Source organism: Daucus carota, chromosome 8 (assembly GCF_001625215.2).
Source record: "Daucus carota subsp. sativus chromosome 8, DH1 v3.0, whole genome shotgun sequence".
Lineage (NCBI taxonomy): Eukaryota > Viridiplantae > Streptophyta > Magnoliopsida > Apiales > Apiaceae > Daucus > Daucus carota.
The window spans coordinates 15,173,310-15,190,481 of NC_030388.2; the positions used below are offsets into that span (position 1 = coordinate 15,173,310).

Consider the following 17,172-nt stretch of genomic DNA (forward strand, 5'->3'; position numbering starts at 1 on the left):
AAAAGAAACAAGAAGAATATAAGTCAATATATAACAAATTATATATATTATAAAAATAAAAAATATATCCGGTGATTAATTATTAATAAAATCACGTGTATATGCATGTGGTGTTTAAAATATTCACACAATTATGATAACTCATAATTGAGACAATTAAACTCTTAATTAAGGCACAATTAATAAAATATTAACTCCCTTAATTAAGACACAATTAACGCCCTCAAATAAGGCACAATTTACGCCCTCAATTATGAGGCACAATTTACGCACTCAATTATGAGGCACCATAAACACCCTCAATTATGAGGCACAAATAACGCCCTCAATATGAGGCACAATTAACGCCCCAATTAACGTCTTCCTTTCCGAAACCGAATCCCATGCTGACCGTACTGCAACCATCAGCCACCACCGCCAAGCTATCTCTTCCGCACACGACCGCCAAGAGAATGATGACCACCCGAAATATATCCATCTCCATATCATTCCAAGCAGCTCCGCTATCTGCCACGTTCGCGACCATGTCACGTCAACCGCGCCGGAAAATCAACGAACTTTATCGGAACAACACTATCAGTGCGCAAAGCTGTTAACGGAATCGCCGGAGATTTTTTGCCGGCAAAACAAGGCGTTTTTCGATGAGGAAATGGCGGAGGCAAGCAAGAATATCGATGTGTGTGTTGTGTGTGTATAGGTGAGAGAGAGAGGAAGAGAGAAAATAGGCTGTCACAGGTTAATTAGATCAGTGAGTTCTTTGTTTAAGTGGGAGTATATCTTTTGGTGATGAATAGGAAGAAGAAGAAGCAAACAGCTGGGAAGGTGGAATCCGGGGGGGTGTTCGGAGTTGGTTTGGCGAAGAAATGGTTGATTTTAAAAGAGTGGATCTTGGTTTTATTGAAAAACTGAAATATAAAAGAGAGTATAGGAAAGCGATGCCGGCTTAACCGGTAAGGAGATGAAGATCTACAAGATGAAGAAGTGACAGCTAGAAACCTGATCACGAGAGTTGACTCTAGAACATGAGAGACAACGAGAAAACCCAATTTTTTATCGTATGATAATTGCACTCCCTCCGTCCCCTGAGTTGTATATGCAGGGGAGTGACACACATTTTAATGCTTCTCTAAAAAATAGTTTCATAATTTATTTTTATTCTGGAAAAAGAAATTCTTAAAAGTAAGTTATGCAACCATATTTTATAAAAACAATAAAATGTGTGCTAAATAATGAATGTATAGAATCAAATGTGATGGAAAAAATATTAGAGTAGTTCCCGCTATTTTTTGTTAAACGATTTTTCTATGAATGATCACATATTAAACACAAAATTTGATCAATTCTCCCTACATTTTGATTTGCTTATATTCTTGTTCTTGTTCTTGAATAATTATGCGAGAACCCCGTGAAGTGTTTAAAATAGAGAAAAGAGGAGGAAAAAGGAGATAAGCGTCCTAGATACGTGGCACGGTGAGAGCGGACACAGCAGTAAAGCACACTCCTTCACATGATCATTTCTCCCATCTCGAGAAACACTGAACAAACACTCTTCTTCCCTCCCCCAACTCAACTACAATGGCGTTCTCTCCTAACCTCCGCCTCTCCTCCACTCTCTCTCCTCCCAAACTCATCAACTTAACCAATGCTAAACCCTCCTCCTCTTCTTCGTATTCCTCTTCTCTTCTCAATTGCTCCCCATTCGTCTTCTCTCGCAATCTCCCTCTCAGGAATCTCTCCTCTCTAATCATCAGAGCTTCTTCCACTGTTACGGAGCCTGAAGCGCTCAAGGTTCGTCTACATTCTCATGTATTCGTGTTTTTTGTAATCGTTTGTCGGAGACCTGGACACTTACATTTCTGTTTATAATGCTTAGGTTTATACTGTTCCAACTAAGCCGATTGAAGGCCAGAAAACCGGAACCAGCGGCCTTCGTAAGAAGGTATACATTTTCGTGAATTAATCATCTCGATAACTTAATTTTGTGATCCTAATGTAGTTGATATAACTTATTTAATCTTCGTAAGTTGATAATTCTTATGTGAATTGATAATGTATTTGTTTCATGAATTTAGTTTGTTGGGTTTATATATTGCGTATTGGTTTTCATCTTGTTTGAATTTAAGATGAATGTCAAGTGATGTTTTCTGTTTTGTTTGTTAGGTTAAAGTGTTTATGGAAGATAATTATCTTGCTAATTGGATTCAGGTTGGTTTGACTGTTGTTAAGTTAATATAGTAGCAATCGTTAATTATGAGTGCTGGCTGTGCTGCTGACTTTGTAAGTTGTCAAGTTACTGTTTTATTAAAGTTTGTTTGAAGAGCAGGCGCTGTTTAATTCATTACCACCAGAGGATTTTGAGAATGGATTGTTGGTGTTAGGAGGTGATGGTCGGTACTTTAACAAAGAAGCCGCGCAGGTCTATTTTATAATGTGCACATTTGTTTTTCAGGTGTAAATATTTTCATATGTTTTCTGAATTGAGATACGGAATGCAGGTAATTATCAAAATTGCTGCTGGGAATGGTGTTGGTAAAATTTTGGTTGGCAAGTGAGTCCTTTTTTCTGGATCCTCTTTGCTATTAAAGTTACGTTTGAAGTATTCTAGTTATATCTTTGATTCAGTTACAGAAGATATTGTAATAGTAAAATCATGATCAGATTAGCATGAAGCCTGGTTAACAAACCCATATTCAGTGTCTTTTGCTTTTAATTTGAAATGTGAAAAAATAAAAAGTAATCCTAGAATTATAATTTACAATAAACTTCATAAAAAGAATAAAAAACTAAAAAATGACTAGAAGTTAACATAAGTAATTGATACTTAGAATTCAAATGCTATATAAGTACAATGGATAAATGTTCAAATTTTTGTTTGAATTACTATATTAGAACAATGCTATGGCACAATTAGACCAATCGAACTATCTATGCACTTACAGTTATTCATAAATTATCACCAACACATTTCAAAATTTGGTAACATGACAACAAAAATATTTTGGAGCAAGTGGCATACCCCGAGTTGTATGTTGCTTTTCAATGGATTAGATAAGAGCTTAAATGTAATTGTTAAAATCAATTTTTTTCGAAAAAGCATTCAGTATTATATTCGTATATGTATTGTTATAGAAATTGCTCTTCACTAGAAAAGAATGCCCATGCTGGCACATTTTAGTAAAATTATATCCGTTCATGCTAGGGGAATTGTAGTTTTATATGACAAGTAGGCAAGGAGGGGTTTATATATAAATAGAGAGAGACAGAGTCTTACTCCAACACAAACCAAATTAACCTACGAACTAAAAAGAGTCTTTGGTCAATTTTTTATCACTATTTTTAACTACAGAAATCACTAATTTGTACATCACAAATCACTAATTTATATAAAGCATATCTCGTGAATATAAATATGTACATACACATATAGACAGTGCATGTAATCATCATTTTCACCTGTACTACAATAAGAGACCTTCTTCCACCATTACCACCACTTTTTATGGATGGGCACCACCGGCTACCATCACTAATAGCCACCGCCACTTGTCACCATAACTTACCACAATTAGCAACTACTTACCACAATCACACACCATATATATATATATATATGTGTGTGTGTGTGTGTGTGTGTGTGTGTATAGGCTATTGATCAAATACAAACTAGCCCCTAAATACAAACTAAAAACCTCTTATTTTATACTATCTACTAACTCCATCTTCATCTCTTATAACAACCCAACTTTCATCTCTTCCCTCCCCCAAACTCACCACCGCTGCCACCTTCATCTTACTTCATTTGACTACCCATCCTGATCCCAACCACCACACCACTGCCGCTCCATTCAGTCCCGTAAGTGAGCAAAATTACTTCTGAATTCAGGATTTCCTGGTTAGTAATTTTCACTTCGCAAATTAGGGTTCTATGCTGTATAAATTAGTGATTATCACTTTAGAAATTGGTGAAACAGTGAGTACGTAACAGAACCTGGTAACACTGACAACGGGATGGGGCTAGCTGTGATTTCAGGCGAAGGAGGTGAGGCTCGGGGTGCAGGAGGTGGAAGTGGAGACGGAGGTGGAGGGGGCGGTGGAGGTGGGGATGGGTTTGGTGGTGATTGAAATAATTGAGGTGGTTATGGAGATGGTGGTTATGAAGGGGGCAGGCGGCATGGAGGTGGAGGTTCTGATAACGGTGAAAGCGGAGCTGAAGGAGGTGGAGGTGGAGGCAAAGGCGGAGGTGGGGTTGGTGAAGATGGAGGAGGGGATGAGGTTGTTAGAGAAAGGTGGGCATGGAGGTGGTAGTTATGGAGGGGGCTGGCGGCATGAAGGTGAAGGTGGTGATGACGGAGGTGATGGCGGAAGCGGAGCTGGTGGAGGTGGAGGTAGGCAGAGGTGAGGTTGGTGAAGGTGGAGGTGAAGATGGGGTTGTTAAATAAATTAGTGGTATTTGGTTTAGGATTTAATGATATTTAAGCTTGGTTTTTAGTTTGTAGAATAAGGAGGTTTATAGTAGAATTAGACTCTATGCATATGTATGAAAAAAAGTATGTTTTGTACTTGCAAGTGTATTATTTATGTGACATGCATATTCGCTGTGACAGTAAACATAAGAAAGCTCAGAACCAACCTTTTTTTTTTGGGATCTTTTTAAAAATACCCATCTGTAAAATTATTTTTTTAAAAATACTACCATCTTTTTCTTTGTTTTTAAAAATACCTTTTCATAAATTATTTTTTTCAAAAATACGATTTGCAACTTTTGCAACCTCATTTGCAACCTTGGGCGGCGCAGCCGTAAAAGTTGCAAATGAGGTTGCAAAAGTTGCAAATTAGTTTGCAAAAGTTGCAAATGAAGTTGCAAAAGTTGCAAATAAAAATGGAAAGTTGCAACTGCTGCAATTGCAATTGCAACTAGTTCAACTGAAAACTGTAAGTTGCAAAAGTTGCAAATGAGGTTGCAAAAGTTGCAAATGAGGTTGCAAATGCAGTTGCAACTTTTGCAACTGCAGTTGCAAAAGTTGCAAGCAGTTGCAACTTCATTTGCAACCTCAGTTGCAACTAAATGCAACTGAAAACTATATATAGTTGTAAATAAGGTTGCAAAAGTTGCAAATGAGGTTGCAAATGAGGTTGCAACTGCAGTTGCAACTTTTGCAACTTCATTTGCAACCTCAGTTGCAACTAAATGCAACTGAAAACTGTAAGTAACAATAGATGTATGGTGTGCCCCTGGCGGGGCCATTAGATTACAATAGAATCAACTGAATGCAACCATATGCAACTGAATACAACCATATGCAACCATATATGCAATTACAAATCCTGATTTCAAGTTCCATGATATTTGAAAACCGGAACTTGAAATCAGGAATTCAGTTGCATATGAAGTTGCAAAAGAGGTTGCAACACGGCTGACGCCGCCTGTAGTTGCAAATGAGGTTGCAAAAGTTGCAAACAGTATTTTTGAAATTTTTTTTTTATGAAAAGGTATTTTTAAAAATAATTCTGAAAGGTAGTATTTTTGAAAACAATAAAAGAAAAGGTAGGTAGTTTTGTAGATTTCCCTTTTTTTTTTCATTTGTATTAACTAAATATATATTTCATTATTCAAGGGAAGGGATCATGTCAACTCCTGCTGTGTCGGCAGTTATTAGGAAGAGAAAGGCAAGCACAAAACAAACCTTTCTAGAAGTACACTTAACCTTACATGACATTTTGTTGCTCCCTCTTTGTTTGCGTTATTGTTACTGTTTGTTTTACAGGCCAATGGTGGTTTTATAATGAGTGCGAGTCATAATCCCGGCGGGCCTGACTACGATTGGGGAATTAAGGTTAGATTTTAGTGCGCATATATGTTTAAGAATGATATAATTGAAGTGAATTATTTCTTTTCCTTATAAACTACCCTGATTTAATATAACAGGCTTTGTCCAAATGGTTATTACTACCTTTTTGTTATTTTGACTAAACATGCAACAGGTGTAGTCTCACAAGAGACAAAGTGTGTGAACATTTTTTTTAGCAAAAGTAATTTCAAAATAAAAGAAATGAAATAAAAGAACACCATCGCTAGGTTTAACCATTTTTCATATACAGCAGTATGAACTTTAAGCAAATCCACGAATTGCCTGATATTTGCTTTGCTTAAATTTCCAGTTCAACTACAGCAGCGGGCAACCAGCACCTGAGTCCATCACAGACAAGATTTACGGGAATACGCTTTCTGTAAGTGAACAGTTTACTATTTTATGCAGAGCTAGTTACATCTCTAATAATGTTCTTTATCAATTTTCTTCCTTATATAATCTGAAACGTTTTACATCATGGTGTTGTTACGCCTCGTGATACTTAGTAAGCACATAATATCCAATGAGTAGACAGTAACTGTGAGATGCATTGATTAATTGTTCCGTCACCATTGTACTTGTATAGTCTCAGTTCTCAGGAGTCAGGACAAACTGATATCAGAAGACTGTAGATCAACTTATTGATAGATGCTTTATTTTCGTAGTTATTATTTAAAACTCAACAGACGAGGGATCTTCTTTCTAATGAACTTAAGATACGCTGTTCACTAATGTAACATATACTCCCTCCGTCCCAGCAGGTTGTTTACGTTCACTGTTTGCACGCATTTTGAGGCTCCTATAAAGTATATTTCCAATACGTTTTTTTTTTCTGAATAAAAGTTTAAACGTCAAACTTTTATTCAGGGGAAAAAAATTAAAAAAAATATCATGGAACTATACTTTATAGGAGCCTCAAATTGCGTGTCAAAAGTAACGTAATGAACCTGCCAGGACAGAGGGAGTACAGATCTATTATGACCAGTGAGGATTTTTTGGCAGCCAAGTAGACCAACACTTTGTTGCACTAATTAAATGGACTATCATTCTCAGTTCATACTCGTTTAAATATTTAGATTAATTACATACTTTCTGGCAATTATTGTTGCATGTTTTTTTTATCCCCTGAAAACATTCTCACCATTCAGCACCGAGTACCTTCTGTTATATGTGTTGACTTGTATAGATTAGATGACATCCATGAGTTGATGTCCTACTATTCTAATATAATTTTAGTATGAATTACTAGCTTTTATCTAGATTATATATTTCAAATGTGCTCTGCAGATATCTGAGATAAAGATGGTGGACATTCCAGATGTTGACCTCTCTCATCTTGGTGTAACAAAATATGGAAAATTTAGTGTTGAAGTGGTTGACCCAGTTTCTGACTATTTGGAGCTGATGGAAGTAAGAATCGTTACATATTTACGTTTAAAATATTAGTACAGTGCACATCCACTCAAGTATCAGCAATGATATGGTGTTTCGTGCAGACCGTGTTCGATTTTTCCCTAATCAGAAGTCTGCTATCTCTAGATGATTTCAGGTATGCATTTGTAGTTGATAATAAATAAAATGTTAAATTTTACCAAATCGTACAAATCCATTATACCCCCCAGTCCCCACTCTTTTTAGGGAATATACTTGGACCTCGTGACCACCACAATCATCCTCAAATTTATTCTTACTTCATATACTTTATTAGTTTATATAGACCCGACTTAATTTTGTCCAGAATATCTTGATCGTTATCAGTCCAGCATAGTACATCCCTGAGTCCAACAAATTAGGTTCATCTGTCATCTCTTCTACTTCCACTTCCACTTAGTACCTTCTTCATTGCCTAGCACTCAGCCCATTCATCATAGGTGGCGCCACCGTAGCTATTGTTAGAAAATTCCCTTTAGGTTTTAACAAATTTTTTTTAACAAAACTTCCATGGCAGCCCTCCACTCAAACCACCCTGCCGTTGCATAGTGTTTGACTTCATCTCAACCTTCCTGTCCTTAAGAACCAAATACTAGAGGTCAAAATGCTATGTAATCCCCAGTGCAAACTTCTTCCCCCACTACACTCCCTGTTGAAGTTGGATAAGGGTGTTTAGTCTTGGACCGATTAATGTGCAGACCTTGACTTTTATGCCACCATCCATTGCTCCAACTTCACGTTCACCTCTTCTATCCTAGGTTAACCGTAACAGGGTGCGAGTGTTAGACAAGGGTGGGGGCGTCAAGATTTCAGTTTCTTAGTTAAAACATGATTCTGGGATATGGACGTAATTGGACAAGGGTACAGGGACTCGACAAAGGAGCTACATAACTGAAGTTCTATATATTCTTAATTCATTTTACATTTTTGTAAATAGTGTCTTCTATGAATTAAATTTTTATACGTAATTATCTATGTGAAAACCAAAACATGAGATTAGTAGAATAACATAGAAAACATCATCCATGGTCCTCGATTAAAAAAAAGTTGTTGCAAGGCCTTATGTATCACTTTAAACTTAGATTGCTCCAAAATGCCCGGTTTCGATTTGAAAGATTCAAATTTGATCCCATCCCCACACCCATATCATGTCCGGTCGACGCTGATATGAGGATAAAATCGTAGAATTTAGATAAAAGAGCTTCCGTTGGTTGAGCTACTAGTGCTATAGGCAAATAACATACACAACGGGATGCTCTCCTCGACCCTCCTCGGAAGATCTCATCCAAGAATATGATTATAATTTAAAAATTGTAGGTATAGTTATCACAGTAAATTATCAACCAGGAATTTGTCGATGATAAAAGCCTTCTTTCGCACCTGATATCTAGAGTGGTCCATTATTTCATATCTCAAATTCTGTATTCACATTTACTATATCTGGTATCAGATTATTTGTACCTCGAGATTTGAATGAGAGTAGTTTAGAGGGTGAAATTTGGTTTCTATTATAATTCCAATAAAAGGAAAAATATTAAACATATAACGTAGGGTGATCAAAGATGTGATATAGTAATGGTGTAATGATGGTTACTATTATCAACAAATTATACTGATCAAGCTAAATACTTCAGAAGTTTGGTTTTGTTTTGAGTTGAGAGTGAAATGGAAATATAAGCATAATATATTATCAAAGAGGTGATTAAGCCTGTAAGGACCCACCCCTCCGCCCAAGATAACTCTGTTCTCTTTTGTGTGTGTGTGTCTTCTATACTGTGATGCTCGGACCCGCCCGGAGACCCCGCCGTACCGGTGTCGACACGACACGACGCGGGTACGGACACGGTATCCGGATCGGATCCGTCCGGTGGAAACCGGACTCGTCAACTCCGGCGACACAAAACCGGCCATACTTCGTGTTTTTTCCATAACAGAGTTGAAAAGAAGAAGATGAATAAAGAAAGATGAAGAAGAGCGGAAAGAAGAAGAAAGATGAAGAAGATGGGAGATGAAAAAGCGGGGAAGATGCCTCGATTAAAGAAACTAGTTGAGAATTCGCGCGTTGTGGCGGCATATAAAAATTATATTAATAATTCAATATTAATATTTGTTGAATACATTAATTTTGTGGCTGTCTATAAAAAGTATATTAATGATTAAAAATTAATATTTGTAGGATAAAATAAATTCTATATAATAAAAATCTTGATGTAATACCAATACTAATATATAGAATTGCAAAATTGGACTATAATTCATGTTGAGAAAAGGAAAATAAATTTCTACACGTAATTAACAATTTAAAGCACGAAGAATCTTAATTTAATTTGTGTTTTTTTTGAAAAGTAATCATGTTCTTACATTGTCACCTTCCTCCAATTTTTTTGGATTGATTGTGCGGAAAAACATGTAACTTAAATCCGTGAGATTGCGGTCTATAACTACCCTTACTTGTAACAACCTTTATTTTTTAATACTGTATCAACCGTCTTCACTTAAAAGTTGCTTGAACGAAGCAAACAGATAATGCATAAATACTATTTTCTTGTGTACAAAATAAATCATATAAAAATTAACAACAACAAACATGTCCGGTGAACAAAACAAATATTATAAAAGAACAACCAACAAATACAGATCACTAATAGTTAATTTATTAATATCATCCATCAATATCAGGTCAAGACTATATTTTTCTCCCGTATTTGGATTTGTCGACTCCCACGTAGCGGTCTATAACTATCTTTGCTTGCAACAACCTTTATTTTTTTTAATACCGCATAAACAGCCTTCAGTTATCGTTGTAGAAGAACGGCACCACCGAGTTAGAAATCGAGCAAGAGAACTATCACGAGAGAGAAGTAGGGTTGTGATATTGAGAGAGAGTACGCTGTGTTTAGATGATCAAAAACCCTACAACCTATAGGGGTATTTATAGGTGCAGAGAGACTTGTGTGCTACTCTTTCCCATAATTAAATAAATAATCTGCAACAAAATCAGATTAAAATTTTCAAGCTGCTATATTCCATAAATAATCTGAAACAAAATCAGATTCTGAAACTTGCTTCTAATATATCCGAAACTAAAAATGGTAGTTTTAATTTTTGATATTTTTTATCCGAAAATTCTAGAAAATTAGAAAAATAAAATGGAGCGATGTAAGAGGCGCCGCCACCTACACGCCCCTCGCTTCTCCTTTATATAGAAACAAAATCAGATTAAAACTTTCAAGCTACTATATTCCATAAATAATCTGAAACAAAATCAAATTCTGAAACTTGCTTCTAATATATCAGAAACTAAAAAAGGTGGTTCTAATTTTTGATATTTTTCATCCAAAAATTCCAGGAAATTAGAAAAGTAGAACGGAGCGATGTGAGGGGCGCCACCTACACACCCCTCGCTTCTCCTTTATATAAGTATATTGATGATTGATGATTTCTTTATTTATGTATATAGCTGTACTGGGTAGTTGTACAGATATTGTTGTAGTCTTGGTACTCTAACCTTTTAACGATCTATTTTATTTATTTTTGAATTTTTACTTGATTTTGAAAATTTACTATTATAATTTTTTTTCTAATTCCTATCAAACACATATGAATTATATAAATAACGTGACTTTCAAAAAATTTAAATTAAATATAAAACTTTAAAATTAAATATTAAGATTAAACTTGATTTTTGATAAAGAATCTAGGCAGCTTTTTAAAAAGGAGACAAATAACATTTCTTAAAGGATAAAATTTGCACACTTAATAAATATAATTTTTGAAAAAATAATTTAATAATTTAATATAATCTGTAAATTTGGTTGAAGAAAAATCAAATTAATGAAAATAAATGATGTTATCTTTCTAGTGTCCATATCCCCGTATCCAAATCCCAGTGTCCATATCCGCGTGTCCGATCCGTATGAAACGTGTCCCCGAGTCTATGATTTCATGATTTGGCGTATCGGACTCCAGGATATGTGTCCGTGTCGGATCTTTCTAGACGAGTCCGAGCATCCTAGCTTGTATATAGCCTAATCAATTTGCATATAAGCAATATTAACTTTGCATGAGAAATATGTACAATCAGGTTGGTTTTTGATGCAATGCACGCAGTGACCGGTGCTTATGCAGAACCCATCTTTGTAGACAAGCTTGGAGCTAGCACGGTATCTTCTTCCGCATTTAATGCTTGTAGCTTAAATCAACTGCTATACAAGTATTCTTACTAGTGGATTTATCATTTGTACAGAATTCTATTTTAAATGGAGTGCCTCTTGAAGATTTTGGGCATGGCCATCCAGATCCAAATCTTACGTAAGATTGTTTAGTGTTGGTTTGAGTTAAATTCTTGTTAAAAGACATTGAAATTGATATGTTTTGGATAGATATGCTAAAGACCTAGTGAACATCTTGTATAAAGAGGATGGACCAGACTTTGGAGCTGCAAGTGATGGTACGTTAATTGTCTTGCGTGCAATCATCTTCCTACTTGTTTTTAGTTTTTGAAGTATAAAGTTGACCGGTGTATTTGTACTGTTTGAGGTTTTAAAGTTGATCTTGGCAAACCTCATATACCTAACTGAATAAGTACTATTTGTTCAATAGGCAACATAATTATGTTGTATTAAATATCAATTGAGCTAGTAAATAAATGCAATTTGGTCATTTTGTTATGCCCAGTGAAGGAGTATCTGTTAACTACAAGTGGCTCTAAGAGTATCTTTATGTTATGCCCATAAAGAATTTGGTCATTTTTTTACTTGACTTTACGGGAGGGTTTGGCTAGTATCTTTCTTCATATGGGAATTTTTTATATGTTTTGATTTGTTAGTTGTGTTTGGATATTCAGTCATAATATTTGGTGTCACCGCAAAATTTCTGAAATCTTGTAAGTCATTATTAACTTTTAGTTTATCACAAATTTATCATGACTTTCAACACTTCAGTCATCTGATATCTGTGTTTTCCTTTTCATTCTAAGTAAATGATTAGCTGTCCATTTGCACTTTACCAGCAACTGCGCCTGCGATGCCATGGAATATCAATGCAGACCTTGTTAAATTTAGTAGAATCTGATTCCCAAATTCTAAATGTTTAATGCGGAAGCAGAATAAGTGGTACAATTTGATGTAAAAGTATTCAGTTACTTAAATTTCATTATTTCTGCAACCAATTGTTAATGTGGTATTCTACTAACATTTAAAGCATGACAGAGGAATCAATGTGGACAGTTGTAAGGGTTTATTTGACTTTTAAGTAAGAGTAGTGCTACGTACCCCAGATTCTGTTCCCAAAATTTTTTCCCAAATGACGTGGCAGACAGATGGCTAATTTTAATTGGGTGTTTGATGTGCATACAGAGGGCCTCATGATTATTAGTGTGAGTTGTACCGATCATACATTGCCAACTAGATTTTGGGAAAAGAATTTGGGAACACTTTTTGGGGTACCTAGCATTTTTCTTTAAGTAAATTGATTACATGCATTTTCTCAAATGGATCCATCTATTAGATATTCAATATATGCATTGCCTTGAAGTAGCATTGATTACTACTGTAACTGTTCACAAGTATATGATCTGCCTGGATATAAGTTCAGATATTCCTCTTATATCCTGCTGGCTGCTTGCATTTGTAACCACGTGTAAGCCATTTTTTTTGTAAACCTCAGGTTGATGTAATATATACATATATATATATATATATATATATATATATATATATACATATATATATATATATAGGGGAGGGTTCTGGTACAAACTTACAAACTTTTTTTGTTCAACACATATATAACTTGAGTTCAACATATTTTTAACATATTTTGTTGAACATCTGTTAAAATAGTGGTGGAGAAGTACATAAACCAATTTTTAAATGTAAGAACTAAGGTAAACATGTTATATAACTAATATCTATGTTTCTAGACCCTACCCAAACCCGAGAGGTATAGTTTAAACATCTTTTTAGATATATTCAACACAATGATAATTAGTGTTCAACACCCGATGTTGAACCCCAGTTATAAATGTGTTGAAAACGCGATTTATTTATGCGTTATTTTTAAAAATTGTGATGTTTTTTGAAGAATTTTCAACATGGATACTTTATATAACTAAGGATTAACACGATGGAAGATTAAAAAAAAGTTTGTAAGTTTGTAACTTAAAAATTTTTATTTGATCCTATCCCTATATATATATACTAGCTTATAGCCCGTGCAAGGCACGGGAGCTTTTTAATTATTTATAAACTTTTTAAATATATTTTAAATGGTGTGAAAAAATTTAATTTATAAATAATAAATTAAAATTATATTTATCATGCCAAACTATTAAATTCTTTCTATCAAATTTTAAATTATTTTAAGTAGAATAAGTGACGCCAACTCCTATTAGATTATATTTATAAATGTATTTTATATTAAAATTATTATAATGTGATTTAAATATTTTTCAAAAAATTATATGGTTTCAAATTAAAATTGATAAACATAATTTGTTTTGAATTAAGAAAAGGAATCATAAATATGCAATAAGAAGGTAGAATCTATTTTGGATTAAGAAAAAGTTTTTTATTTGTTCCTCACATAAATCCGGCTTATTAATTTTAAAATATATTATAAAAAAATTGTGACGGTGAGATTTATATGATTCTACGAATAAAACTGGTAAGAAATATTTATTTAGGATTAAAAAAAATCATATACATGTGAAAGACAGAATTTGTTTTGGATTCAGAAAAGGAATTATAAACATGCAAGTATCAGTTACCTTCTAGAACAGAATTTAATTTTGTTCCAATCTAACGGTGCTTATTTGTTCAATATAAGATCCAACGGATGGTAAGCTTTTGGACCAGAGGACCATGCGACCAAATTATCTCCCTTACGCTTATTATATATAAGTAGGTAATATATATATATATATCCTACTCCAACAGAAACTACTAGAATAGAAACTAAAAACCAATGCGATTAAGTAGAATGATGCGGGTTTTGGGACCGGGGATGGACCCCGAGATGGGCCTAGACAGGGTCTACGTGGGGCCTAATAGGGCCGGGTCGGGGCCTAGTGGGACCATGGTGGGGCCAATGTTTGGCTTTTTAAGACTGTCTGAAGCCTGTCTAGGACCTGTGAGGAGCCTTGGCGAGGACCTTTCGGGCCCGGGGTGGATTGAGTGGGGGTGAAGGTGGGCCTTAGGTGGGTGATGACATATAGGGGGTGGGTGATGACATATAAGGGGTGGGTGAGGTCATTTAGGTATAGTTTCTCTTGGTTTCCATTTTAGTTTTTATTTTAGCGGTTTCTATTTGAGCAATTGCCTATATATATATCTTTTCAGGTGACGGTGATAGAAACATGATTCTTGGTAGAGAATTTTTTGTTACCCCATCGGACTCTGTTGCAATTATTGCCGCAAATGCGCAAAGTGCGATTCCATATTTCCAGAGTGGCCCAAAAGTAAGAAGCTTCTGTAACATTTCTTTTAGTTGTCATTTTTCTATTACTTCTAGAGTTTTTATGTGCTGTTAAATTTGCAGGGTTTGGCGAGATCGATGCCAACAAGTGGTGCTCTTGACCGTGTTGCTCAGAAGCTGAATCTGCCATTTTATGAGGTTTAGTGTTCAGATTTTTCAAGCAGTTAATAATGAACTGTGTGATTAATTAATTGGGGAAATTGGCTTGAGAGTGTTTCTGTTTTCCTCCTACCAGGTTCCCACTGGTTGGAAATTCTTTGGAAATTTAATGGATGCTGGAGTGTTGTCAATTTGTGGTGAAGAAAGTTTTGGAACAGGATCTGACCATATTCGTGAAAAGGATGGAATATGGTACACATACAATTTAATTAATCATCCCTGTCATTTAATCATGCGTTTCCAAATCCACTTAAAAATGATTTTGTGGGAATTTTTTAGTATATTTTTTCTTTCTAACAACAAAAGTTAAAATCTTTTAAAAGGTGTACTGGGTGCTGTATCACTTTCATTTTGACCCTTTACGAGTGTGGATATAAGTAATCTGAAAATGCAAAATGTATACAATCCAAATACCCGATTCTCCTTAAATAATGTTAAAAATCACACTGAAAGTACTACTAGATTTCTCCTATTTTGGAGGCAAATATAAATACAGATTTGTTTTCCAAATACCTAGTTATAAATCTTTATAGAAGCTTATTGGGTGCTGTATCCCTTTCATTTTGACCCTTTATGAGCGTATAAATAATTTTTAAAATCCATATGTATACAACCAAAATACCCAATTCTCCTTAAATAGTGTTGAAAGAAAGTACTAGGCCTCGATTATGGAGGCAAATAAAAATACTATGTCTTCCAAAATACATACACTGATAGACCTTAGTAATTAATTTTGATATGAATGCTTACTTCGATACTTATAACTCAGGGCTGCTGACTTCAATAGCTGTTATTGACAGGGCGGTGCTAGCTTGGCTTTCAATACTAGCATATAGAAACAAGGACAAGAAAAGTGGTGACCGGCTGATTTCTGTCTCTGATGTTGTTAAGGAGCATTGGGCCACTTATGGAAGAAATTACTTCTCTCGATATGACTACGAGGTAAGCAATATTAAATTTTGTTTGACAGTTTATTGATTAAAATCAGTAGTTATATAATCATATCTTATAACTGAATATTCTGATATCAATTTTTTCGGCTAGGAATGTGAATCTGAAGGTGCCAACAAAATGGTAGAGTATCTTAGAGATTTAATTTCAAAGAGCAAGGAAGGCGATATATATGGTATACAGTCTAGTCTATTTGCATCGTTGTCAAAATTTATATGTTCTTTTAGTTTCTTCACTAAAGAGTCCTATTGTAGGAGACTATGTCCTTCAATTTGCCGATGACTTCACTTATACTGATCCTGTAAGTGATGTGTATATCTATAATGCCCTCTGTGATTAAGCAAAACCTAAAAAGGTTGTTCAATTAAAGTGCTATAAATTCACAGGTCGATGGAAGTGTTGTATCTAAGCAAGGTGTACGTTTTGTTTTTACTGATGGATCGAGGATTATATTTCGCTTATCGGTATGTATCTCTCTATAGCCTTTGCTCTCATTTTTTAATATTTTTAATTTCATTCTGGTTTCCACTTAATTACTGCTTGGTGTAAATAACTAAATCTGGTAACTTTAACAGGGAACTGGCTCTGCAGGCGCAACAGTTAGAGTCTACATTGAGCAGTATGAGCCCGATGTCTCTAAACATGACATGGATGCTCAGATTGCTCTGAAGCCATTAATTGGTCAGTAACGTCAGTCCATTATTTTGGCATAAATTAATCGCAAACATGATATTGTGTTAACTAATGTATGGTGTCATGATCTCAGATCTTGCATTGTCTGTTTCAAAGCTCAAGGACTTTACTGGAAGGGAAAAACCTACGGTCATTACATAAACAGTTTTGTTAATATTACACAACGCAAGGAAAATAAGTTGTTTTAGCATGTCGGCATTTGGTTACTTAGTTCCTTTTTTTATTTAAAATTACTCTTTGATTTTTATTTTTTTTAATATAAGTGTGCTCCAGGGAACCAATAAATAGCTCCTTTGTACAGCACATATCTTTGTTTCAAGGTAAATAATCCCCCCTCCCCAATGTATGTAGGAAACTCTGTTACTGCTATTATGCTAGCTGAGTACCTGAGTTTGAGAAGTTGTAATCTATGCATTAAGCTGCAGAGAATTTTTTAACAGGAGGTTAGTGTTAATAGTCCAAAAAATCAGGTTTATAGTTGGTATTCGAAGCAGCCAGCAGGCTTCCCCTTCGGAGTGTGCTAGGTATGGGGACTAGTGCATTCGGCATGTGCGTTCCCATGGACAGTAGTTTAAATTTGACTTGTCGGCGGTTTAGTGAATTTATGGTTATG

General features: G+C 35.0%; 1 protein-coding gene across 1 annotated transcript; it reads left to right on the top strand.

The window, feature by feature from the left end:
• Positions 1-1,450: 1,450 nt before the first annotated feature.
• LOC108199928 (phosphoglucomutase, chloroplastic) lies at positions 1,451-16,931 on the top strand. The gene is made up of 22 exons (XM_017367952.2): positions 1,451-1,788; positions 1,874-1,939; positions 2,161-2,205; positions 2,324-2,416; positions 2,496-2,548; positions 5,616-5,667; positions 5,766-5,834; positions 6,160-6,228; positions 7,137-7,259; positions 7,346-7,398; positions 11,365-11,443; positions 11,527-11,591; positions 11,663-11,730; positions 14,621-14,739; positions 14,820-14,894; positions 14,992-15,107; positions 15,716-15,857; positions 15,960-16,041; positions 16,121-16,167; positions 16,253-16,330; positions 16,442-16,547; positions 16,633-16,931. Exons 1-22 carry the CDS (start codon positions 1,576-1,578, stop codon positions 16,698-16,700), a joined length of 1,881 nt encoding a protein of 626 aa, XP_017223441.1. The 5' UTR covers positions 1,451-1,575; the 3' UTR covers positions 16,701-16,931.
• The last annotated feature ends 241 nt before the right edge of the window (positions 16,932-17,172 follow it).

What these genes read in the sequence shown, in the direction of transcription:
- LOC108199928 (XM_017367952.2), top strand. Translation starts at nt 1,576, where the DNA reads ATGGCGTTCTCTCCTAACCTCCGCCTCTCCTCCACTCTCTCTCCTCCC. An exon ending in CGGAGCCTGAAGCGCTCAAG is followed by an intron (nt 1,789 to 1,873) that starts GTTCGTCTACAT and finishes TATAATGCTTAG; the next exon opens with GTTTATACTGTTCCAACTAA. An exon ending in ATTTCCAGAGTGGCCCAAAA is followed by an intron (nt 14,740 to 14,819) that starts GTAAGAAGCTTC and finishes TTAAATTTGCAG; the next exon opens with GGTTTGGCGAGATCGATGCC.